The 27,976-nt window shown below is 36.5% G+C and overlaps 1 protein-coding gene across 1 annotated transcript in view; it reads right to left on the reverse strand.

Annotated features, from left to right (window-relative positions):
• Window positions 1-27,976, reverse strand: part of Spag16 (sperm associated antigen 16) — a 961,928-nt gene that overhangs the window by 226,182 nt on the left and 707,770 nt on the right. Inside the window, exon 15 of the mRNA XM_038341053.2 lies at window positions 27,020-27,085. Coding sequence (XP_038196981.2) covers window positions 27,020-27,085 — 66 coding nt within the window. The remainder of the gene's footprint in view (window positions 1-27,019; window positions 27,086-27,976) is intronic.

Consider the following 27,976-nt stretch of genomic DNA (forward strand, 5'->3'; position numbering starts at 1 on the left):
ACAGACATATTTATTGACTTGGACATTGGGGACTTGAAATTAAAGTGAATTTTAAAACATACCTTATTACAATGAGTATTAAAACATGAGGAAATACACTAAAATAAAAATAGCCTCATTTATATTGGGTGAAAATAAATATTAAGATGTTTTTATGTTTAATTCCTAATGATGTTGCTGTCAGATGATCAATGTTTTGTTGTTTAAAAATATTAAAATGCTACAAAATAACATGCTTTTGATAAACAAGGTAAGTGATACATAATATAATAAAATTAATTTATAGTAATAGTGACATTTTAAACAAGGACCATAACTTAACCATGTTTTTCTGTAAACAAGTTTCTGTTTCACACAGTCCCTCAGTTATTCAGTGCCAAAGAAACACACAGAGGCTTATATTAATTATAAACTGTTTGGCCTGTTCTCTCCAGGTTATTATAAAATAGCTCTTACAGTTTAAATTAACCCATAATTCTTGTCTATGTTTAGTCATGTGACTTAGTACCTTTTCTCAGTAAAGCATTCTCATCTTGCTTCCTCTATGTCTAACTGGTGACTCTTTGACTTTCCTCTTCCCAGAATTCTCCTAGTCTGGTCACCTTGTCTCTACTTCCTGCCTAGCTACTGGCCAATCAGTGCTTTATTAAACTAATATGAGTGACAAGAGCATTGTCCCACAGCACTTTTCACTATCTGGTGAACTTAGAAGTTATACTTAAGGATATAGCATGTTATACTAAACATAGTAACTTATTAAGAGAGCAAACTTGATTCTTAAATTTGATAGCTGCATGATTCTAATTAATAGCTACTTAGTTATACCAAACAAGGAGGGCACATTTAGAGCCTATCATGGTGTTTATGGAACAATGGAGCCCCAGAAAATATACATTAAATTAGAAGGTGGATAATACAATCATGGAGTTGATTGTAATATTTTAATTTATTCTAAGATAAGCCTTAAGTCTTAAGACTTATTAATTTTAGCCTTCATGATTTTGAATCAGAAGCAACAATGTAGAAGATGAAAGAGTTATTAAAAACTTAGACTATCCTAAAGACTTTAGAAACCTCCTTTTCTCATCTTACATCAGTATTCCACCTGATGGGGATGACCCTCTGTATGCTGGGAACATGTTTTATTACCATTCATTAATACTGAAGCTGCTTTGGCCTATGGCAGGGCAGAGTAAAGCCAGGCAGTTATCTGAATAGAGAAATAGAGAGAGTAGGTGGAGTCAAGTTGGTGACATGTAGCTGCCAAAGGAGAAAGATGACAGAAACTTACTGATAGTTCACAGTCTCATGGGAATACATAGATTAATAGCAATGGATTAATTGGGCAAACCTGCATAGGACCAAATTAGGCCCTTTGAATGTGGAGGACAGTTGTGAGGTCTTCGGCAGTCTGTAGGGCCACTGGTAGAGGGACCAGGATTCATCTCTAGTACTTGAAGTGACATCTAGGAACACATTCTTTTTTTGAGGAATATCTTGCTCAGCCGAGGTACAGGGGGAAAAGCCTTGGTCTTGCCTCAAAGTGAAGTGCCAGACTTAGTTGACTCCCCATGGGAAGCCTTACCCTTTCTAGGAGTAGATGGAGAGGTGTGGTATTAATGAAGTAAGTCACAAAACAATCCCATACCAGTTTGGAATTATGATTAATAAAAGGGTTATTTATTTAAAGGGAAAAAACTTATAGATCACCATTCTAGACAACAGCCTCCTGCACGTCCAGGAAAAGCATCTGATAGCCAGAAGCAGAATCCAAAGCAAGAGAGCCTGTGGAGGGATGCAGCTGCTTTTTTAAAGCGAAAGATACCACACACCCAGTGGGCTGGTATCTCAAAGGCTATTGGCTGAAGAGCAAAAGTAGCTTCCACAGCAGGGTGTGGAAAAGGCAAAGGAAATAGGAGGAGTGGAGGGAGTGGAAATGGGTATAGCTATGTAAAATGAGAAAAGATTGTACTAAAATTCTTAATAAAAAAGAAATGGGTTAATTTAAGATAAAAGATATAGAAATATGCAGGAGTCACTGGCAAAGCAGTGTTGTAATTAATATAATTTCTGTGTGATTATTTGGTCTGGGTGGTTGGAAAACAAAATGCAATCTCCGTTTACAAAATCATGCCAACATGGGTCAACTAAGTCCACATAAAACCCGAGAGAGCTTGGGAAAAAATTCTAGATACAAAAGAACAGAGCTAAGCATGGCTTCTTGGTAGAATCATTTTCTCAGGTAATCTCTGTTTGCTGGTGGCAAGCAGAGGCATGGTTCCTTTAAGAGAAGGCTTCCTGAATCATCATTAATAGCAAAAACTGGGACTCCATTAAGAGACAGCTTCCTGGTTCATGCTGGTATCACAAATGTCTATGACTCTTTCAGAGCATGCTTAAAGTTACTTGGAGACAGCATGGGCCAGCTGTTTCCCAGAGCTGGTGGTGGGTTACATCCACTATGTTAAAAGCCCTAGAAATGTGGAGCCAGTATCCAGGGCTGCCACCACTACACTGCTTACCATTTTAAAATGCTTCTTGTCACAAAAGGATTTCAGATATACAATGGGAAAAATTCAGACATAAAAAACCACTAAACAAGACACAGTGTGTTTAAAACCTGTAGGTAGGCTTGAGAGAGAGAAAGAGAGAGAAGATTATAGACAGTTATAAAAGAAATAAATAGTTTTAAAGAATAAAAATGTCTTTAAAGAGACAGTAAAAGTAATATAAATGAGTTGAGACAGTCATAGATTAAAGGAGTAAAGAAAATAAGCCTCGTAAAGATGGAATATACACAAAAGTCTGAATTATGTATATTATTATGTTTTCTTTAAATTTTTTGACTGCAGAGAGACAATTAACTCTGGGGTCTGCTAGGTTAAACCCATACAAAAGTATCTTGACTTCAAAATTTGGGTCTAAGTATATATGTTGCTTAGGAAAAGAGTTCTGCTTTTATTTTACCAGAACCTGTGGATTCCTTCTAGGCTATGTGGTTTGATGAAACAAGACCCTCTATATGTCTCCATGAACCCTAAATATATTTCTCCCCAAAACACAGCAGGTTTTTTGAAAGAAAAAACTATACCTAGATTCCAAAATGATTCTTTATAAATGTTTACACTTGAAAAGTTGTTGATTGTAAGTGATTAGTTGTCACAATTAATTTCTATTAAAAAGGAGGATATGATATAGTAATGAATATTTGGCATTGGTATAGATTTTTGGTTTATCGATACAAATTTATGGTCAATTTTGTTACACTGTATATATCTATCTCTGTTCTTGTTTAAGGTATTGTGTTTCTGCAGCTCATTTAAAAATGTAATGTATAATTAGGAGATACAGATTAATAATAGTCATCTATAATAGTCAAACTATAGACATGTTATCTACATTTTAGAGATATACAGAGATATATTTGAGATGGATAGATATTCTTTAAATCTTTCAAAGACCTTCAGAATATGACATTTAAAATGTTTTAAGAACTGAGACCTTTACAACAGTAAGACATGTCTGCTTCTGGCAGCACCAATTACTTCAGAGAGGTTGATGGTCACCGAAGAAACTTGTTACCAAATTTGCTTTCAATTGAGAAGGCTAGTCATTTGGGCGAGAAACTGCTCTTGCTTGGACTGCTTGATGGTATGTGTATAAACTGGACATGCAGGACCCTCAGAAAAGTGACTGCTGAACATTGCAAAAGACAGTATGGTTCTTCAGGGTTCCTGCTTCACAAAAGAAACTTTCAGATATTCTGCAGGACACAGAAAGCAACTGATGACCTTTGCCATTACAAGGCACAATAGATCTTCAAATTTGCTGCTTCCTGAAAAAGTCTGCTGGATACTATGAGCCTGTAGGCTAAAATGGATGCCCCAATGCTACAGAAGAACTTTGGATGACTGTTCACCCAGCAAGATGTCTCTGTTAAGTCTAGAACTTTGGACATTGTTTACAATGTACTTCTTATTTACTTAGGTAATATTATATACTTCTGTGGTCTATGATGGGTTAAAGACTGTATAGTTATAAGTATAGTTTCCCTTAGTTATGATAAAAGCTAAACTAGATATAAAACTTTAGACTCACAAACATAGGATAGGTGATAGAGTATTTTCCTTAATTTGCCAAATGTAAATGGATTAAAAATGGTAACTATAATTCTTACTTAATATCTGTTTTATATATGTAATTTTACTATGTTAAAGTTAAGCCTTAAATTTTATTTAGACAAAAAAGGGGAGATGATGTGGGATGCCATCTGTATATTGTGAATATGTTTATTACCATTCACTAATAAAGAAGCTGCTTTGATCTATGGCAAAGCAGAATAAAACCAGGCAGGTAATCTGAACAGAAATATATATAGAGAGAATAGGTGGAGTCAAGAAGACTCCATGTATCTGCTAAAAGACAAAGATGCCAGAATCTTAATAGTAAGCCACAGCCTTGTGATATATAGATTAATAGAAATGGGTTAATTTAAGATGTAATAGCTAGCTTGAAATACCCTGGAGTAATCAGCCAAGAAGATAATATAGTTTCTGTGTGATTATTTGGTTCTGGGAAGTCTGGAAATGAATGAGCAGTCTCTGGTTGCAACCTCCCTTCATAAAACAGGACAAAAATCTAGAACAGCATTACATGCTGAAGTGTGAGCTTTAAGGACTCTTAAGGTAGAGAGACATGTGAAAGGTATTAGGTGGTGACCTGGTGAAAACTCATGTCATATAAAACTTTCAACAGGTAGAGGCAAAAAATAGTGGCAGTCATTATATACTTAGCCATTAAGCAAGATTTCAAAGAAAATGTGTTCTGAAGGTGTATGAGGTTGTGTAGCAGTCTTAAAAAGAGGGAGAACTTACAAGCTCTGGCAATGTCTCTAATAGAATTCTTGTTAGGTCCTGCTAAACCATCAATACTAAGATGTAGAGTTCATAAATGAATGGGTAAAGTACAGAGTTCAAGAGAAAGTTCAGTTCTGCATTCAGCTGTGTCTGTAATCCCAGAGCCTGGCTTAGTTCCTGTTACATGCTAGCACTTGACCTTTCAGTAAATAATGCAGCAAATGAGGATGAAGGGGGTATAGAGCCTTCAGGGTTGAATGTATGTGATTCAAAGAATATTTTAAAATTATAGAAATGTTAAGAACTGAATGGCTGTACAGGTTTTATGATCTGGCGAGATGGACCAGCAAGTAGTAAGCCATGGTAGAAAAGGAAAACTGTCTCCCAAAAGCTGGCTGTCTTCTGAGCTATTCTCTCTCTCTCTCTCTCTCTCTCTCTCTCTCTCTCTCTCTCTCTCTCTCTCTCTCTCATACTCATACACACACACACACACACACACACACACACACACTCATTGTGCCACACATGAACCCATACTTTATATACACAAAGACTGAAGTGACAACCAGAGAGCCTTTATGGGACTACCTTAAGCCCTCTGCAAGTATGTTACAGTTATGTAGCTTTGTCCTCTTATGGAACTCTTAACAGTGGAAACAGAGGCTGTCTCCAAATCTTTTACTGATTTTGGGTACCTTACTCCTCATACTGGGTCACCTTGCCCAGACTTAATACATGTGGAGGTGCTTAGTCTTACTGAAACTTGATTTTCCAGGTTTTGCTGATATTCATGGAAGACCTGCCCTTTCCTAAACAGAAATGGAGGTGTAGTGGATTAGGAATTGGGATCAGAGGGGGAGTGGGGGACAGGAGTTGGGAGGGGAACCTGTGACCATGATGTAAATAAACAAATGCATTTAATAAAAATCAACATAGCAATAATAATAATAATTCAAAAATCTTAAAGACTTGAATTATTTAAATAATACAAGCAGAATTTAGGAAAGTGGCTCAAATGCAAAGTAGAAAATGAATAGACATAGTTTCTGACTACCTCTAAAATCAAGACCCTATATTGGGAAATGCTATAGAGACAGGAAGTTAGTTTTTGTTAGTGTACATCATGGGACATAAGGTCAAAATTTTTTATGATGATGATATACTGAAGGAAATTTAAAAATATGTATCAACAATGACAAAAAGAGTCATACTTTGGTAACTTTCACCATTACATTAGAACTTATAAGTTAAAAAAGCTATGATGAAATTTATGTCTAATCATAAGAATAAGCAGAATTTATAACAATAATCTAACATAGAAGAAATATACCCTGCACTGTTGTGCAGTCACTAGACCGCTAGCTGCTTCTCTAATGCCAAGTTCAAGTCCATAGCTGCAGAGATATGGCTGACTGGTCCATTCTCTCACAACACAGCATATTTGTATAATGTAAGAAAACAGAAAGAAAATGAAAAAACCTGGAATGCTAAAGGGAGTTATTTACAGTTTCAGTGAATGTAAGACTGCTTCATAAAGCAATAATACCTCTTAAAATAGAAATATATCATGTGTCTGTGTAATTTTGAGTGCAGGTTTTATAAACCAAGACATAGACCTACAATTTCGACAGAAGGCTGCACTGCAGATAGGTTATGGAAAGTCATATAGAGACACATTTTTTATGGGAAAGTGTTTTTATTGTAATCTGAGATTACAAATGTTTTATTTATCATAGAAAATATGGGTACAATATTCTTTGACTTGAAAAGAACCCTTTGAGTAAATGCTAAATACATTTGAGCTAAAGCAATATTTTTCAAATACCTCTTGTGATCACAAGAATCAAAACTGTACAGCTGTGTCATACATCACCAATTATCTGAGTATTTTGATAAATAATATCACAGGTAAAAGTCACAACCACATAGATTGTGAAGCTTCTATCACATATCCCAATATAAGATAATCCAGGAAAACTAAATTCTATTCACAGAGTCATATCATGTACTCACAAACAATATAATTAATAATAACTTCCACTAATTATAATTATTATGTATTACTTAGGGTCATAAGCATTTATATATACATATATACAAACATTAAGTCATCCTGAAAAAGGGACAAAATGATTAATAACTGGTGATTCCCTCCAATTGTGGATGAAGAAACTAAGCTACAAAGCTTTAAGTTGTCTCCAGTCCATACAGTAGACAGAGGAACAACCAGCATCCACATGTCTTTTTCTGTGATATGTGTTAGTCATTGAGCTTTACCATGTCTCAAAGGAAGATTGGGTGAAAATATCATTTTAGAGTTGGAAGGGCTTAGAAAGTTCAATGAAAGGATGAGAAGGAAAAGAAAGATAAAACAGAAACCAAGTAAGAATGAGACCACGGATGCAGAGCTCAGGCACAGGACCTGGATATTCGGCTTCTGTGGGGAAATAGGCTTTGTGTGAACGAGCTCTGTGACAGGTGAGAGATAGAGGTCAATTCATTGTTAAACCAAGAGTGGTGCTAAGATTTCTTGACCAAATGAGACAAAAGTTGGACAAAAGTTGCTGGCCCAATAAATTGAGAGAATCTGTGTTAAACTAAGAATCACATAATGTACACGAGAACCCAAATGATTGAATCTGTAGTTTTAAGACCAAATTATATCATTAATGTAAACCCTATAATACCAAGGGACCATCAAGGCTGCTGGCCTGGGGGACATGAGACAAAGGAAGTAACTATAGGGCTGAACTCTATAGAAAGGCTATTAAAATAAAATTGGAAAATTTTAATTTAATTAAATTAATTAAAAGAAAATTCTATTTTCTAGAATTCCATTTTTATAAAAAGCTCTCTGTCTCTGTCTCTGTCTCTCTCTCTTTCTCTCTCTCTCTCTCTCTCTCTGTGTGTGTGTGTATACACATGTATTACAGTGAATTACTATGGCCTTACATACACTAGATTCTACCAATAGCTGTCTTAAAATTAATATTTCCCAAGTATTTACAGATGTATATGCTAAAATGACATGTCAAGCAAAGGACAAAAACAGTAAGAATATTTAAAATTCAACAACAACAAGGCTAGACTAAAGCAAACTTAGTATTTATTAAATATATACTGCCAGCAATTATGTGGAAATATATAGAGCAGAAAATTGTATAGGAAATGAAAGAATCAGAAAAGTCCTATTTTTTTATAAGACTGCATTATATAATTACATAAAAATAACACTACATTAGCAGAACAAAACAATTGGAAGGTAAAAGAAAAAATAACAACGTAATGACAAGTTTAGAATTAACTAAAATGAGTGATTTGTACTAAATTATTGAATACAGTTGAAGCCATTAGTAGAAATTTCACATTTTCTGGGAAAAATTATTGTTTCTTTATGTCTGTGAATGTGCATATGTGTGTAAGCACCTGCAGACACCAGGAGAAAGTGTGAGGCACAGTGTCTGGGGCATCAGCCACCCAGAGTGGGGTACTACAACCTGAAGGCTTTCTGAGAACACATTCTTCCCTCTGGCTCATACATGCATATGTTTAAAGGACTGAAAATTATAAAAATGAGATATTCAATTGCATACATGCTTTTCTAGAGAGAAAGAATTCAATCACAACGGAAATTGATGAACACCTAAAATTAATCTCATTTAATAAATATAACACAGGCCAACAAAATTAAAATTGGCTCTTCTCACAAGAGATACAGAGAGGTAACTTGGAATCTTTGTCAAAAGGGGACAAAAAGAAAACACTACAAGGAGAAAAGTCATAGTCAGAACACTGGGGTAAGAAAGAGGAATCAGAGGGGCAGTGCAGGAGTGCTGGGAGAGAAGCCATAGGTTAATGCTAGGTGTATCCTCAGCGATTGCCCACCTCATTGAGACTTGGGACAGTGTCTCTAACTGAACCCTCTGGGACACTCGTTATAATCTCTACAGAGAGCTGCCTATCTGCCTCCTCAGTCTGAGACTGCAATCATATGCAGCCATGTTTGCAGTTTCCATGATGCTGGGCATAGAAGTCAGATATTCTTCCTTGCAGAGCAAGTGTGAACTGACTGATCCATCTTCCAGCTCCAAGCAGTGCCATTGTAAAACATGACAGACACTAAAGAAACAGTCTAAATGCTACAAGTATGTGATGCTAATTGTGAATTCTTCAGGAAAACTGAGTTTTTAAACAAAAATAAATTTAAAATCAGCTAACAATTTGGCAAAAAACTGTAATAAATACAACAAAGTCATTATACATATACAAAAACCATCAAGAGAAAAATGTTGAACCAGCAATGACAAAGGAACAAAAAAGCTGCTGTTTAAATGAAAGGTAGACAAAAGAAAGGACTAACCGACATCTGAAGCTCTTTTTAAGGTTAATTAATGCTACTTTTGTGTATATGTAACTGCATGTGTGTATATGTGAGCTATGTGAGTGTCTAGTGTCCTTGAAGGCCAGAAGAGGGTATCATATCACCAAAATTGGACTTACAGGCAGCTGTGAGCTGTCATATGGGAGCTGGGATCTGAACTCAGTCTAGTAAAGGGCAACAAGTACTCTTAACAGCCCCTGGAATTCTTGGTATAGATCATAACAATAAGCAGTTGTGTTCCCATCTGCAGGTAATATCTTTCAAGATCTGTCAGTGGATGCCGTAAGCCTCGGAGTATTGAACTTCACTATACAAATATTTCCTATGTACCCATAGCTGGGTTTTAAAAAGTTTCATTTATAAATTAGGGATTTTGAAAGATTAACAATGATCACTACTGTGATTAATCTTAATTTTCAACTCTATTGGATATGGAGCCAACTAGATATTATTCTGAGTATCATCCCAAGCCAGTGGGGTAGGAAGGTTGTCTTAGGGCCACTATTGCTGTGATGAAACACCATGACCAAAATCAACTTGGAGATGAAAGGGTTTATTTCACTCTCAGTTCCATATAACATTTCATCATCAAAAACGGTGAAGGGAGGTGCCTGAAGGCAGGAGCCAATGCAGAGGCCATGGAGGGGTGCTTCTTACTGGCTTGCTTGGCCTGCTTTCTTACAGAACCCAGGACCACCAGTCCAGGGATGCCAACACCCATGATCAGATGATTTCTCCTTTATCTATCACTAATTTAGAAAATGTACAGCTTGATTTTATGGAGGCATCTTCTTACCTGAGGTTCCCACCTCTCAGATGACTTTAACTTATATCAAGTTGACATAAAATTATCCAGCACAGGGCCCTTCCAGCAGCAGCTGTCTCTTTAGAAAAAGGGCTACAAAACACCCATATAGCATGCACCATCTGCCTCTGCTTCTTGCTGATGAGTGCTCCATCCTGTAGTACTGCTGCTGCCATTCTCCACTGACATCTGAACCGAGACCCTGTGTCCTTCCAACATGGACTGAAGACCTGTGACTCTACAGGACTCTTCCAGGTTGAGCAGCCACCAGGTTGCTCCCCTTCTGAGTCTACAGATAGCCTTTTTTGCAATACTTAGACTATATCACAAAAGTCAACCTGATAAATCCTCATTTGTAATATATGTTCACTCTATCAGTCCTATTTTTCTAGAGAACCCTGACAATGCACACACCAGAAATAAAACAGAACAATTAGAACAACATACTGTAATAAGAATTGTGTGAGAGTGGATGCTCTCTCAGCTTTCTCCCTCTCAAATGATCATAATTCCTCCTTGCATTATAGTAGTATTTTTACACTGAAGTTGACTACAGAGAAGTAAAGTCATGAAAAGTGACTAGAAAGTAAAGAGTGAGAGATGCCATCTAATTAAGCTAACTCAAATATTACTGATTTTTATGGATAAGAGCCAGGTGGCTTGGCTTCTAAGATGATGTTCTCTCTGGTGGCCATGAGTCTGCCATCTCCTGTCTTGAGAAGGACTTTCTTTTATATCCTCCACTGGGCATGGATTCCCTCCAATATCCATTCCTTTACTGGGACATAAAATAATGTCTGGGAAAATCTGACTCAAATAGCATCAGTAACAATACTTTTTATAGTTCCCAAATGCACATTGAGATAAACTCCTTTCTCTCTGATCAGAAGCTTTCAGGACACATGTAAACAACATGTACACAAATAACCCTTCTTCTATAGTCAGGCATTCCAGGACAAAGGTGGAATTTGTGTTTTGCTTTCAGCATAATCTCAGTGATTTTGATCCTATATGAAGTCTATCTTTGTAAGCCAATGAGTATCCTACTTTGACTGAACTTTATAGGAGTTTGGAATTTTTATTTAAAACATACCCTATTTTTGGTATCACAGATTTTCAGTGGTAGTATTAATATTGAAAAATGCAGGAAGAATTGCATATGCTGTAGGGTCACTAATAAATAGGTAAAATAAAGAGATTTTATTACCATCAAATCTGCTAAGTATTATTTGTAGCATTATACCATCAGGCACAATCTCATTGGACAGACGAAGAAAATGAAAAGTGGCATAGTACCACTTCCCTAAAATTACCTAGTTGGAATGATTTGAAACTTCGGTTCAGTTAGACATTGAAAGTGTACAGAAACCACAGAAACATCAGCTACATTAGTGTGGAGGTAATGACCTGTGGCTCAGAATGAAGGTATAACCATAAGAAAATGCTTAGGATCATTAGGGGGAAAATTAGTATTTCAAACATTTTCAGTACTGATACACCAGCATGTGTCTTAAGACAAGCCTATGCAGCATTAAACAATAGCTCATTATACAAATCTATTGGTACCCAATGGTACAGATACAGCAACTGGGTACAGAATTAAAATGGAGAGAGAAGGTAAAATTTGGGAACTTCAAGGAACACAAGACTAAAGGAGAAAATATAAAGGGTAGGTAAACCTATTGTTTTAAAAATAATTTTTCTTAGCCAATTATTAGACATTAATGAATATATTCATGTGCATGTGGAAGCTGCAAAACTAAAAAAAATCTAGTAACTATACAATAAAGAAGTACAAAACTGCATAATTTCCTATAAGTTTAAAGTGAAGTTCATTTCATCCAGTCTTTCACCTATACAACTAAGACTCATACTTCTTGGTTACATGAAAAAAAATCAAGGCTTAAATTGTGTCATATAACTTGCCATATCTTTAGTAAAAATTTAGGCCATGAATTCACTTCATGGTTATCTGACCCAGGTCAAGCTAGGGTGTAAGTATCTAAGTCAGCGAGACACTAAAGTCTGTGGCGACAACAAACTTAGGGCAACAAGTATGTCCTCAGCTTTGTTCCCCTCTCTCAGGGTCAGGGGGAAGAGACAGCATAGCTATGAGGCCTCAGTCACCTTATAGCTGATGACTAGAGAGAGCCAGGCAAGGACGATAGAGGAATTAAATGCCAGAATAAGTTCTGAGCTGTTCAAACACAAACTGACCACATAGTCAAGAGTGCAGGATCACTTCTAAGTGGGTCGTACTATCATTAGGTTCATCAGAGAAATGTAGCCTTCTGTAAATGATAATATTTTGGATGAATTAAAACATGAACAAATATCAGAGAAAAGAAGAGAGAGGATGACATTTATTGTGAAAATGGCATAATGCCAGATCACAAATCAGAAATTACACATTATTCTACAGAAAATGTAGTGAATTGATGATGAGGTTAACAATGTATAAAAATCTTGAGTTTTTGGAGCATATATTAAGGAATGATAATTTAATATGTATGAGAAAATTTTGTTAGAAATTTCAAACATAAATCTAGGTATATGAATGAGATCTTTGAAGGCAAAATCCTTCAGGGAGGTAAGTTGGTTATGTCAAATGTCAAATTCTGTGAGGCCTGTCCAAATGAACATTGTTTTCCTGTGGTTTTATTAATTGGTCTTAAGTCTCAAGAAGACTGAACTGAGTGAAATGTATCTGTGCCAGTAGAAAACCCGTAATTCCTCACACAAATATACAGCATTCTAGGGTTGGGCTCTAGTGGTGGATATTTAGGAGTGAGCATAGCAGCCACAAGTCCCTGTTCCATCAAGGGCAAATATTTCTGGTGAGGACCTATGTTAAGATAGGTTAATGATAATTAACAACAAAGAATATTTTGAGGATTGTAGGCAAGGAATAATCTGCTTGAAGACTGAGAATGTGGCCTTTGAGATAAGAGCCAGGCAGTCCGTGGGCTCAAGATGTGTGCACATGTGTGCACAGAAAGTGACCCAATCAGAGGGAGCAGAAGATCAAGGCACCTGGGAAAAGAGAGCAAAGAAAGGAAACAGGCCTGTGTTCCTAAGCTCCTGTTCTTCAAAGTTCTTGATAAACAGGAACTCAGGGAGGAAAACAAACAACCAAAGCTTTACTGACAGTGTGTGTTAAGTGGACTCAAAAAGGCTTATATTTGGAGATCAACTGGAGACAACAGAAGTCCTCACTAGCTAAGTGTAGATTGCTGGCGTCGGATAGAGGTATTCTTAGGATTTCAGCTAAAGCGTATACATCTAAGTCTACATTTTCAGTTCTGTTCCCACTCTGCAGAATCCCTCATTTTGGTCTCTTATCACCTTATACAGACTTTGAGGCCAAGTTCCCTGCCTTCAGTCTTGTATCTTTGTTGGCCATTCTTACAGTGAAACCTTCTAATTAGTAGTCCTTTGATTTTACTGACAGAGGTGAGCAGCGTGCAGTGGACTGGGACTAGAAATGCTGATAAATAGTTCCCTGGACAACACCTTATCCTCAGCACGAAAACAGGAGTCCATAAAACCAGCAATTCTATTGCTGACAATCTGCTCTCCACTATTGCACTAAAGGCAAAATACTAGTTTTCCCATACAACTCAAATCTGAGACCCTTTGGCTTGTCTCCTTCCTCTTATCGTCACTTAAATCCCTTACATATTTCACTGCATGCTGTTCCTGAAACACACACACACACACACACACACACACACACACACACACACACACACTGTCTGTCTCTCTGTCTCTGTGTCTCTGTCTCTCTCTTTCTCTCTCTCTCTCTCTTTCTCTCTCTCTCTCATACACACATACTTATTCACAGACATATTTCTGCTTAATCCCTTGGCTGCCCGGAATGTTCATTTCCTGTCTTCTTGCTTTGTAACTATTAAATATGTCTACAGCTTGGTTCCAACACATCTCCTGAAAAGTCCTCTGGGTTATATATTATATTCCTCCTCTTGCTCTCAGAAAACAGAGGCACAAACCTTAGAAAGCAAATTAATTTTCTTTTTGGTGTGCAAGTCGGTCTTTTCCTACTAGTCCTACATTGTCAAAAATGTATCTTGTGAGTAATTTTTTTTTAAAAAGTAACCATAGCAACCAAGGAATGGAATTTTTAGTTTAATTTTAATTAGTCATAATTAACATTTCTTCCTGAAGTTGGTGGGTATCACATTAGAGGTTTCAAATTAAACCTCTATCTTTGTAAAACGTGATTTTAGACAGAACTGCGTTAGACCATGTGTACTGCTTGAGGTTTACATACTAGCAAAATATTTGAACAAATGAAAGAATAAATGAGTAACTCAAATCTGGGCCTGGACAATAAAAGCAAACTTTCCAACTATTGATCATTTTTTTAAGGATTTACATTTTTAGAATAGTTTTCACAAGAAGGTAATCTGCAGGCTATGGAAAGAGAAACCTGGAAAGTAACCCAGCTACAAAAACTTCCACCTACAGTATGTCCTGCCTGCAAGATGTGCTGGGGTAATGATGATATAGAACATGTGGGCATGGCCAACTGCTGTTGATTTTAACTTAAGAACCATCACTGGAGAGGCAGCCTATGTGTTATACTTCCTGGTTGATCAGGAACTGCAGACCTAGGATAGAACCAGATATGACAGGCAAACAAACAATCAAACAAATAAATAAGATTCCTAATGATTTTCTGCAATACCCATAGACTGCTTAGGCAGTTATTAATCGAGATACTTCCTCTACCAGCTAATATGAGCGGGTAAAGAACTGCACACTCAGACATTATGCATAGAGAATCTAAATTGCAGGTCTCTATCATCTCCCTTCCCCAAATGATAAGGGAATGGATGAGGGAGAGAAAAGACTGGGGCCAGAGAGATGGAGGACACCGGGAGAACATGGCCAACCAAATCAACTAAGCCGGGCTCACGTGGACTCACAGGCAAGCACAGGGCCTGCATGGGTCTACACAGATCCTTTGAACATATGCTAAGGCTGTTAATTCTTGTGAGACTCCTAACAATGGGAGCAGGTCTATCTTTGACTTTTTTGCCTCTTCTTGAGGCGCTTTTCCTCCTACTGGGTTATCTTGCCCAGTTTTGATATGAAGACTTTTGCCTGACCTTATTGTATCCTTTTTTGTCCTGTTGGAGTGTTGTGTCTTGGAGACCTGCTATTTCCTGAAGAGGACCCAAATGAGGAGTGGATCTGGGGGAGTGAGTGGGCATTCAGAAGAAGTAGAGGGAGTAGAAACTGTGGTAGGGATGTATTGTATGAGAGAAGAATCTATTTTCAACTTAAAAAGTTTCATAGAAAAAGAATAGTTTAGCCGGGCAGTGGTGGCGCACGCCTTTAATCCCAGCACTCGGGAGGCAGAGGCAGGCAGATCTCTGAGTTCGAGACCAGCCTGGTCTACAAGAGCTAGATCCAGGACAGGTTCTAGAAAACTACAGGGAAACCCTGTCTCGAAAAACCAAAAAAAAAAAAAAAAAAAAAAAGAATAGTTTTCAGTTCACAAAATGATAAATGGAAGATCTCCTGTGTGTTCCCAGCCTCTTTAACAATCTAATGTCTCCCAATATGAGCACCTCCCATCAGAGTGCTACCCTTTTACTTGGTGAACCTACATTGGCACATAAGTCATCAAAGGTCATAAGATCACTATGATTCCATCATACTGCTCCCTATTTTGTAGATTTGTACAAAGGTAAGCATGTATATCAATATAATACCACTTAGAACATTAATCTTTCCTTAAAAACAAAAGTCTTCCATGTTTTACCTATAGTCCTTTTATGTATGGGTGTTAAATGAAATGGAGACACTGATAAGATTTGGGGAATATCAACCCAACACAGAAAATGTACTGTAGAATTAGTGGATTTCTGAAGATGAAGGAGAGAAAAGGTTTTCATAAAACTTGTGGGTATTTGAAGTCATAATCTTATTCAGAGAGAAATAGAAACTCCTAGCATGGAATATGAAAATATGCATTTTTGCCTTTGGCAATAAATCTCTTTGTATAACACTAAAGAGCAATATTTTAACTCTCAGCTGAGTTCATCTTTACCATCATTACTGCATTATAGCAGACATCTGTAGACGATCCTTGCCATGCTGCCCCATGGCATTGCCTTCTGGTGGGACACATCGTGTTTCAGCAATCTTTTATGGTGCATTTACATAATATCTTAGTTATTTTTCTATTATTCTGGGGAGACACCATGACCAAGACTACTTATAAAAGAAAGTATTAAATTAGGGGCTTGCCTATAGTTTCAGACTATTAGTTCATGATCATCATGGTGGAGAACATGGCTACAAGCCTACATGGCAATATATATATATATATATTTATATATACATATAAATATATATATATACATATAAATACACACACATACACACACACACACACACACACACACACACACACACACACACACACATATATATATATATATATATATATATATATATATAGAGAGAGAGAGAGAGAGAGAGAGAGAGAGAGAGAGAGAGAGAGAGAGAGAAGGTGGTGGCAGGGAGAAGCCATGGATCACCACCAGGGACAGATGCCTCTGCTGGAGCCTGCCAAAATTTTGTTGGTAGGCCACGACCTCGTGGAGATGCACAGATTAATGGAGATGGGTTAGTTTAGGATCTAAGAGCAATCTAGAAAAATGCTTAAGTGATTTGGTCAAGCAGTGATTTAATTAATATAGTTTCTGTGTGGTTATTTCAGCTCTGGGCAGCCTCCCCTAATAGTAGACTTCTCAGTGTGGAGCTGAAGTTGGGAGTACCTAAGAGTGGCCTTCTATAGAGCAAAGAATGTGATTCAGTATAAGCACACAAGGAATCTACCTAGGGCTTGGAAAGGACCAACGGAAAAGGATGGGAGGGATCATAAGGGAAACTGCTCACATAGCCCTGCCTACAATGCTGCCTTTCCAGCAGCAGACTGGAAACCTTCAGGATCTAGTCAGTATTTGTATTGACTAGATTACTAAGATGTCTCCGGCTCCTGAAGGGAAGAAGTTATTTGCCCTTGGCTGAGCATTCCCCCGTCCCACCTGATTAACACTAGTAATAGATCTAGAAGCACTCATGGCTTCTAGGTACTGTGACAGCACTTCAGAATAAGTAATCAATATTTTAGGATTACAAATATATGTATCATTCAGAACGTTCAAGTTACTGAGTTTTTGAACTATTAGGTAATATCTATATTCTTAATATGAGAATGTGGAGGCTGCTCCTAATTTGCATGTCTGGCCACCAATTACTAGGACTACAGTCTCAGCAGGAAAGAGTTCAAAGTCAATACAAAATCAAGTATAGAGTAGGGAATAATATGAAAATCAGACGAGATGTCCTTATTCTTAACTTTGTGATTAATTTTCATGAATGCTATTGTTTAATTTGTGCACATTGAAGAGAAGGGGCAAGGGAGGATCGGAACTCCAGAAGAGTTTAGACTTTTTTCAAGGTGTTTTTTATGCCTTTTCCTATTAAACTTGGAAATGGAAGATTTAACTCAAATATGCTAATAGCTCTCCAAGACCATCATACAGCAATAACAGCACCACACCTTTCGCAGTTGCTGTGGCATTGACTGTGTAACTCCTACACTTTATACAAACAGACATAAACATACACAGAATGCATTTTCCCAAGATGTTTACAACTGCGAGATTTTTTAACTCTCTGTGAACTTGTTTTCTTCTAAAAATTATCTTTAAATAAAAGACTGCTGTTGCATAGATTTACATTTGAGCGGAGCCTCTGCTGTCCTTCCTATTTCCCAAAATGTTACCCGATAATGGGTTATCCAACTTCAGATTTAAGAACATTCAGATGTTTTGAAATATCAGTTAGCAACATGCTAAAATGTTTTGATCCATTCAATTGAAGTGCTTTAGCTGATCTTTTCTGGAACATTTGATTCCATAGTGCTATTTGTCCTCTGTTAATAAGAGCTGACCAAAGAAACCTAAACATACTTTGAAAAGATGTGGAAAATTTTCCTTTAAAAGGGATTCAGTAAATATGATTAGTCATTCATTAATTATTGATCATTCAACCATTCCCTGCTAGAACTGCCAGGTTATGGGGTGTGTAAAGGAAAAGAAATGAATATACAATTGGGAAGGAATGAAACACGGCTTAGACCACATGGAGTAGAAGTGGGGGGTCATCTTGTGGACGCTAAAGAACAAACCTCCCAAGCAAGGTGGTTCCTACCCTGAAACTTTATGTTTTCAGCAGATTTATAGATAAAATAGTTATGTGAAGAAGATCTGATAATGCAGCTGAGAAATTCCACTGTGCTTTCTTTCCAAACGCTCTTCATCCAAGAATGAATAAATATTCTATTTGTTAACCTGTAACTCAGCTCACTTCCCCTCTGCTCCAGCTCTTTCCATTACCAAATCAGGAAATGAAGCATTCCTTTTGAGGCTCGAAATAAATAGCATGTGATTTTGTTGGAGCAGTTTTTGCATAAATTTACATAAGAAACTGACGATCTTTGTACCCCCTGAAGAGTAAAAGCTAGCCACCCTTGGTACTACACTTGAAATAGTATACCAGGGATGACAATTTTAATGATGCAGGCACTTAAATTCATTAGTCTGTTGTCTTTTATCAAGGGAAGAAAGCAGTCCTTTTATATTCTCAGAGTAATGAAGGGGGGAGGCGGGGAATGGCAACACAATGGGAAGAGCACACATTTCTGTTGCAGTCCCCAGATGACAGAGGGACTTGGGATCTTGGATGACCATGATAGCAGTAGAGTTAGCAAGAAAATGTAGAATTCCATAAAAGTAGACAAATCTCTTTCTTTCCAGCTTGGAAAAAGATATAGTTATTTTTATTTCCCTAATATAATTCTACAAGCACAGTAAGATCCCTATGAAAAATGTGTGAAATGTGTAAATTATTTTAATCATTTCAAGTTATTATTTAAGGACTCAAATTTAAATAACTTAATAGATGTTTTTATACTTCCTTAGAAATAAAGGATTGTCTAGCAAAATAGGAGCACTCTTAATAGCTTTGCACTTTGACCACTGCTAACAGACATTAAGAGCAGACCTCATCGACTATGCTAGACCCAGTTTATTTATTGCAAGGTGACCCAAGGTGTTACTCTTCCTGGCAAAAGTCGCTTTTCAAGTGGCCCATTATTATTGCTTAATACAGTACTCACAGTAGTAACGCTGCAGGGGTCACCTTCAACACATCCACTTTATAATACGTGTATAAGTAGAGTCACGTGAATTCAGAGGACTTCCCTGTACACACAGGATGATTCATGAACTAGGTTTTTCCATCATAATATTTATATTTTAGGCTCATGTTAATGAGCATGTGACATTGACCGAAAAAAAATTCTAAAATCCACCTCTATTAATAAAAATCAGATTAGAAAATAAAACTTCATATTTAAATGAAATTCATAGCATTTATAAATACTATTTATATTTTTATCTAAGTTATGTTTCTGATTTATTCTCATAACTTGTGTTTGTTAGATTTGTTCTTTGACAATTTAATTATCTAAGAACTTGTTTATTAAGCTGTATTTTTCTATTTGTGATTTCTAATTAAAATTTCTTTTGTACTTATTGATTTATTTATTTTGTGTGGGGGGGGGGAGGTTTCAGAGTCTAACATGTTTCATGGGGCAGGTGTCGGAGGTGTCAGAGTACAGCTTACAGGATACCAGTGGCTCTCTTTTTCATGTTGGACCCAGGGATTGAACTTAGATCCTCAGGCTTAGTATCCAACACCTTTACCTACCAAGCCTTGAGCTTGGCCCTATCACCTGCAATCTTAATAAAATAGAGTTTTGTTTGGTTTTCACAAGTAAGATATCAATATATGTTGAATGTGCAGCTATTTATCTCTGAAATACTCTTTGCAGAGAGCAAGGTTATAATCTTGGAATTGCATGGATTTTATTTATTTATGGATTATTTTTACCATCTTTATATGACACAATGGTGAAATAATCTGTATTCCACAATTTAAGTACTTGGTTCCTTTCACAGTTCTATTTCAATATATAAACTGAAAACAATTCTTAAAATAACAAAATTCCCCGATCTAAGAAAATACTTAGTATCAAGCCCAATAAAAAAAGAATTGATTAGTTTGTTATCTTTTTTCCCCCAGTACATTTGTAGAAACCACCAGGCATGTCAGTCAAAAACAAAGGTTCTGATGTGTAACACTTTAAGTAGCAAGTCAGGACTATCTTCCTCTGCTAGAATAGAACACACAAACAAGAAACAACCTTAAACAGCCTCTGAAACACAGACTAGGAAGATGCCTGAGTGTGATGACCCAGCTGATAAACAAGACAGCCGGCATGCCAGATCAATACCCAGAATCAAGACAAGCCTGTCCTGGGTCGTTCCCTTCTATTGAGAGATGGAAAGCTTTAAGCATTTTCTCCAAAGGCTCATCCTTGTAATACAATTAAATCCCTTCTCCAGAAAGGGCAGGCTCTGTTGGGGGTACGGCATGTTAGCTACCAGTCACTTATTAAAATGTGGATTCGGTAGGTCACATTCACTGGAGAACATACAATTAAGTGAGGAAAATTACATTAAGGGAGATAATCAAGTGTTCTTGTAATTATGCTATGAGTAAATTGGTGTGACAATTCTTTTTGCTCTAATTATATGATTTGGGGACAACGTAGGACGCATTTAACATCACCCTTATACAGACACTAATCTCTTAAGACAGCCTGTGCTCTTTATCATACATGTACTTTTTCACACCTTTAAATGAAATGCGAGACTAAACACAGTCATGGGAGATGTTTGGTTTTATATTGGTATTTTGATGTTTTCAGAGCATTTTTGGACAGTGAAACTATTAACTAGGACTCCTTTGTATTAGAAGATCAGCTCATTAAAGATCTAAGGATTCTGAAGAAGGGATTTCTCTCAATAAAGAAAAAATATAGTTTAAACATTTTTGGTGCCTCTTTCAATTTAGTCATGAGGAGGCTACAAAGCATATTGAAACTTAAAACAAAAAATAGAATATAAATGTAATCATGCCACGGCAAACATTATCCATCTTTTTTAATTGTCCTTTGAATTCTAACCTATATTGACTTTCTGATACTTTCTAATTAACCAATATTTATTGATTATTTTCTATAACAAGAATCATGCCAAAATCTTTGGCCTTAAAATATTAAGCTATTACACAAATAATCTAGTATAACTATTATTACCAAGTCATACCGTATAAGCAAACATTTTTGTAACCACAGAATATACTCTGGGGCTGGGCAGTGGTGGCGCACGCCTTTAATCCCAGCACTCGGGAGGCAGAAGCAGACGGATCTCTGTGAGTTCGAGGCCAGCCTGGTCTACAAGAGCTAGTTCCAGGACAGGCTCCAAAGCCAAAGAGAAACTCTGTCCTGCAGAAATGGAAGAGTGGATTGGGGGACAGGAACAGGTTTGGGAGGGGAGGTGGCTGGGAAGAGATGAGGGAAGGAAAACTCTAACTGGGATGTAAAAGAAAAAAAAAGAATGGCTCTGTACTTCTCTTACAATATACAACATTCATCTTCAACTACATAATAAATTGGTCTAATACTTAAAAAAAAAAAAAAAAAAAAAAAAAAGAATATAATCTGGGGCTAATTTTAGGTGGCCAGCATTACTATGTTTAACCAATAACCTCAGCCCAAGTTGCCGTCTGTCAGTTGCTCAAGTTTTTGATGTAATCGAGTCCAGTGCATGTGTTCTGGTCTTGTTGCTCCCTCTTGTCATGATGTTGCCACACTGGGAACTTGGCCTTGGGGCATCTGCTTGAGGTTTTTTTTTTCCCTTCTGCTAAATATCAAAATCTATAACATAAAAATCACAGAGTTTCAGAATTTCATGTCCCTTTTAAGAAAATAACATCTATATAGAATCACCACTGTCTACAGATAGGAACTATTTAGGAAGTTGTGTGATCTTAAATGCACTTTTTTTGCTGTTTTTTGGTGTGACATTTCTAAGAACAGAGCAATATAGAGGAGAAAAAATTCATTTATTTTCTAGATAATTTTTGAATGTATGGGTATACAGACTCTTCATTTGTTTAGCTTTCATTTCTTATTAGAAATTATTTTCCTTGCAGATGATTAGGGAAAACATTTACTTAATAAATATTTAGTTAAAACTGTATTAGATAAATTTTAAAAATATTTATTTTTTGGAGTATATAGGAGCACTGAAATTGTTAAAGTATTAAGTAAAAGAGACGGCATGTTACATAGCCCTGTTTTCTAGTCGGTTGTTTTCCAGTTTCCCTAGATGGATAGAATCTGATGTACTATTTCTCAGCACACATAAATTATGATGTATGTATCATGCAGGTCTGGGAATAGATAAATAGATACTGACTGACATCAAGCCAGAGTGCTAAAGAAGCAAAGTTTGTAGTTTATAAACACAACAGGATGTCATTTTCCTACTTAGGATCAGTGGATGCATGACCTAACTAGTTTGCGTTTTTATATAAAATGGCAAGATATTAAAACTACATGAATTTTGACTCTATTTGGATCAGTTAGAACACACACATGCGCAAACACACACTCATGTATGCACACGCGTGCACTCATACACACACCAGGAAATTTGTTTTTTATTGTTAAAATCAAGTGAGGATAGTTATTTTATGTAGGCAAGGGGACATAATTGTCCGTAAGTGATTTCAAATAAAGTACAACCAAATTAATGCGTATATGTCCACATAGAGGCCACTTAGGAAAATAACTAACTTTTTCAGGTAACATTTGAACTCCTTTTTAAAAAGGTTGGTCTGGCTGGGCGGTGGTGGCACACGCCTTTAATCCCAGCACTTGGGAGGCAGAGGCAGGCGGATCTCTGTGAGTTCGAGACCAGCCTGGTCTACAAGAGCTAGTTCCAGGACAGGCTCTAAAAGCTGCAGAGAAACCCTGTCTCGAAAAAACCAAAAAAAAAAAAAAAAAAGGTTGGTCTGTACATAAATATATACATGTGTATATATGTACATGTGAGTTGAATGTCCAAAGAGGCTAGCAGAGAACACCAGATCCCTTGAAGCTATAACTATCGCTGGTGTGAGCTACCCGTTGTGGTACTGGGACCTGAACTTGTGTCTCTTGCAAGAGTAAGTAAAGCTCTTTACCGTGAACCTTCTCTCAAAAAATTAAACTCTTTAATAACTAATAATTACATCACATATTCCAATATGAACGAGACAAAATACTTCTATTGAACATATTCATTTTAATAGTTGCATAATTAATTTAGAATAATTTTAGTATTATTATTTTGTTAAAATGCAAACTATATATTGTGGTTTTATATTAATGTAATATACTTAGTAAATATGTTTTTGTCTTTTGTATGGAAAGTCAAAACCTGAAAGGTGCTGGGTTCAAGGCATAACTGCAACTGTGAACTCCCTGTGCTGCAAGGGAATAGTTTCAGTCTTAGAGAAGTCATGGGAGTTCTGGGAAAACTAGTTCAAATCAGACACAAAAATGAAAGTGTAGGGAATTGGAAAATAATTTAGGTGCAGGGACGAGGCAATAGTTCAGTCAGTAAAATGCTTGCCGTACAAGCATGAGAAAATTCCTTTGATCATTAGTATCCATGGAAGTTACTGAGAGTGGTTGGTACTGGTTTTAATCTCACCACTGGGCAGGTAGAGACAAGAGGATCCTGGGGGCTCAAAGAGCTGCCATAATTGTTGAGTTCCATGTCTATGTGAGAGGTTTTGCTTTAAAAACAAGGTAGAGGGCTGCTGTGGATGACAGTGTAGGACAACCTCTTGCCTGCATAGGAATACAGATGCGCTCGTGCGCAGAAACACACACAACATGATTAAATTAACTGTTATGGATTTTGAAAAACAAGTTTTAGCAAATATATACAAATGTTCTAAAGGAAAATCTAGAAGAAATTAGCAAGAAAATAATATTTACAGAACAATGCCATAACTTTTAGTTGATTTGTATGAAGGCAATTCACAAAAAGCACACCAGCTCTTGAAAACACACCGAAAGCCCACAAATCCACACATAGATGCATGTAGACACTCAAATAGATTATATTAAAGATATCAAAACACATAAGGAAGAAAGGTCAAATATTATCTTCAAAAGATCAGTTTGTTCTATGGAGAATAGTTTCCTTTGCATTAATAGTGCCAGAAGAAAAATATTAACACTGAAATGTCAAGGGAATAATGGAATTATCAGATATGCAAAAACTCAGAATTTTACTTTTACCCAGAGAAAATTTTTCAGCAAAGAAAGAGAAAATGGAAACCTGAAGGAAAGGGGAGTGGCCAACTGTAATCAAAGAACTAAGAGCACGCAATGGTATATGTTATAAGCACCAACTGGTTGCATGATCAGTTCCTAGGATTGACTAAAATATAGATAAAATAATCAAAGAAGTAGAAAGAAGCCCATTTACACTGCAAAGTACCTGAAGGAATTCAATCCCAGCCATCATGGGGTGATTTTCTGGAAACCAGACGCCGGGAGATGTGTGCTTGGACCTCCATGTGCTCCACAACTGCTGCTTTGACTCTTCCCTTAAATTATATTTTCTGTCTATTTTTTTCACAAATAACCACCACCTTCCTTTCAAAACACTTTCATGTTTCTTTAAAATATTTCATTACAGAATACTTGACAAGTAGATTTTAAATAAATATCGACTTATGGGAGAAATCAGTCAGAAATGAAGACATTAGAACTTTCTTAAATAATGATGTAAAATTTAACTCCCATTGTTTTCAGAACCATATGTCAATTGTCTCTGCAAATGTTTTCAAGACTGTTGGCACTGACTGTTAAACTTGTGATGTCTGCTTACTAATATCAAACTGCAGAATTTCCCTGAAACTGTGTTTGTGTATACTATCAAATGCAACTTTACCTATTAATGTAACATCAATGCTTTCCCTAGAGGCATCAAGCAATTAGCAAGGCTAATACAAAATTAAAATCTGTTTCTTGTATGTGTATGCAGTGTATAACACGACTGTTATCACTGCCTTGACTGATGCTTGCTTGAGAATTAACATTGTCACTGTGCTTTGTGCTCTGGACTGACTCTCTATCCCAACCTCCTGATGTTCCTCGGCAGATGTGTTACAGAAGATGTGTTTTCCAAACAATTAACACTGGTGATCATAAATGTCACCTACGGATGTGAGCTGTCATAGCAAAACACCAGTTCTTAATACCTAATAAATTCTCTTAGAAGAGCTAATTAGTGGGAGTTTCCAGAAAGTCTTTGAGATCCTGGCATGGACAGTGATGAAACTGTCCTTCCTTTGTCCCATGAGCAGCAGCTGTAAGCAGGAACAGGCTACTCGCTTTGACTTTGGACGTGGATTTCATATCATCTAACCCTCTGAAACACATACAATAAATGTGTATCTGCTAGGATGGCCAGTTCTGCAAATCTAATTTTGGAATTTCCATATTTATTCATATTATTGTTCATAATGTTGAGCGGTGTGTCTTTTTCATCATGATATTACTCACCAAAATAAAATGCCAGACTTATGAACTATAAAATTACTTCATTTCAGCTTCCATTTAATTTTCCTTGAGCATGAGAAGACTCAATAAAGTTTTAGCATAAATATTCTATATCATGTAGCACATGATGCTTAACTATCTCCATATTCTGTTAGAAATAAAATTTTACTTGGTAGCTAAGACCAATTTATAATATAATATTTTTCAACTAATTGGCTCACTACAGTCAATTAAATGGAATGTTCCTTACAGAGACAAATCTCTAACAATCTAATTGTGGTAGCGCCCATCATTAAAAAACTCTTGGGAGTGGCAAGCACAGCCGCAGAGTTTCAGTTGGAACACTCAACATTTCCTCAGAAGATCTAATTTTTAGTGAGCGTTTTTTTCTTTTCTCTTAAAGAATAATAAAAACAGGACAGTAACAGAATTTTGACTATGCTATTATTTTGAAGTTGGAAGTGAACAATCTATCAGGTTTCGTTTTCAGCTAATTGGAAAAGAGGAGGAATATAGAATTAGGACTTTTCACTCTACTGGGAACTTAGAAATGAATTAAGATGTTAGATATAATTAAATCATGGAGTTTGAGGAACTTAAGAGGTCATCTATCTAGTCAAACTGCTTTCATCTAGGAAGGTACAAATGTAAATCATGCTCTATAATTATTATCTGAACCCCTTTAAAGACATCGTCAATTAGTTTAGCAAAATCAATTCAATGCTGTACCATTACTGTATCTGAGTATATCTAAATGCAAATAAAATGCTCTCTTACCAGCTTATATGTATTAAACCTAAAGAAATCTATTTTCCCCCACTGTTATTTTCTACATTTCAATCCTTCCACTTGTACTTTCATTTAAGATTTTGCTTTTAAGGATGAGTCCTTCAGACATGGTGGCACTTATGGAGGGAAGAGAATTATATGCCTTTGACACCAGTCAGAGCTTCAATATCAGTTCAGACAGCTTGCGCTACATAGCAGCACTTTGATTCTAAGAACCAAGGCAGGCAAGGTCATTTGTGTGGTCCATGCAAGACCCCGAGCCAGTCCCCAGAACTGCAAAGTTAATGTACTGTCTGTCTCATTCACATTCTGAAGCCTGTGCTGGGCAAAAGGCCTGAGGAAAGTGATTAGGAGGAGCTGTACTCTACAGCCTTTCTCCTCCTTCCCCCTCTCTCTTGCTACTGCTGTGTGTGTGTGTGTGTGTGTGTTCGTAAGCTTTAAATATCTGCACCTATCTTCTCTTTGTATATATTTCCCTAATATTTACAATTAATTTCCCATTTGTTGTCTTCAGCTTACTAAGTTTCTATTTTACCTTGGAAACAAGTTTCATTAAAGTTAATTTTGACATGTGAAAAGTTGTATGGATTTATTGGGAGAATTTCACTCACCCTAGATGTGAAGGTGGCATCATTGATGGAATGCATGTGACCATACAGAGACTGCTCACATTTACCCTAGGAGATAAAGCAGGGATATTTTTATTTAAGCAATGTTGAGTTCATTTTCAAAATTGCATTCTTATGATGGAAAAAAAAGAGACATTAAATCAGGTACTATTCAGAACAATCAAGGCAGGGCTTGTTAGAGGTTTCACAGTGTGGATCTTTGGGCTGGTTATTTACTCTTCCTGCGTTGTACCATTGAGCTGGTAGGGATCTCTATCTGTGAGTCCAGTGGTGATCTGTTAGCAGCATAGCATCTCCAGCATCACTGGGGCTGAGGATGTGGATATATCTTTTCAAATTATAAGGCCAGGATGAAACTTCACATTTAAAAGCTCAGTTTTAATATTATTATTATGTTATTAAATACTATAGAACATGTGTGATTTTATACAGTAAGACTTTTTTATTTTGTGACAGACAGGCAGACATATATCCATTCACCTTGTTGCTTCTAAAATATAGCTAAAATTAAATATTAAAATCTCCAAGCTTGTGTTTAGGTATTTTAGGAAAGATGGACCCATAACATGCTGCAGTGAGAAAGCTATAGGTGGAGTCATGCATCTTAAAACTGAGATTCAGAAGAAGGTCTTGATTATATTTGAAAAGTAACATCTTTAAACAGAGGGAAGATTACAACTGAACTATTATTTGGCTATTCTTGTTGTGAACATTGAAATCCAGGTTTCATTGAATAATTTATTCAACAATTAGTTCCTGAATAACCAATATTGGTTGGCATAATTCTAGGTGTGTGGTTATGTTATGAAATGAAACACACTCTTGTGCTTCTGAACTGGAAGGAGAGGAGACAGCTATTTTATTTAAAAGGCAGAGAGTGTGTTAGCAGGTGATAAGAAAACATCCGACCAGGTAAAAGATAGCATTAGTTTGGGACTG

Source organism: Arvicola amphibius, chromosome 8 (assembly GCF_903992535.2).
Source record: "Arvicola amphibius chromosome 8, mArvAmp1.2, whole genome shotgun sequence".
In the NCBI taxonomy this organism is placed as follows: domain Eukaryota; kingdom Metazoa; phylum Chordata; class Mammalia; order Rodentia; family Cricetidae; genus Arvicola; species Arvicola amphibius.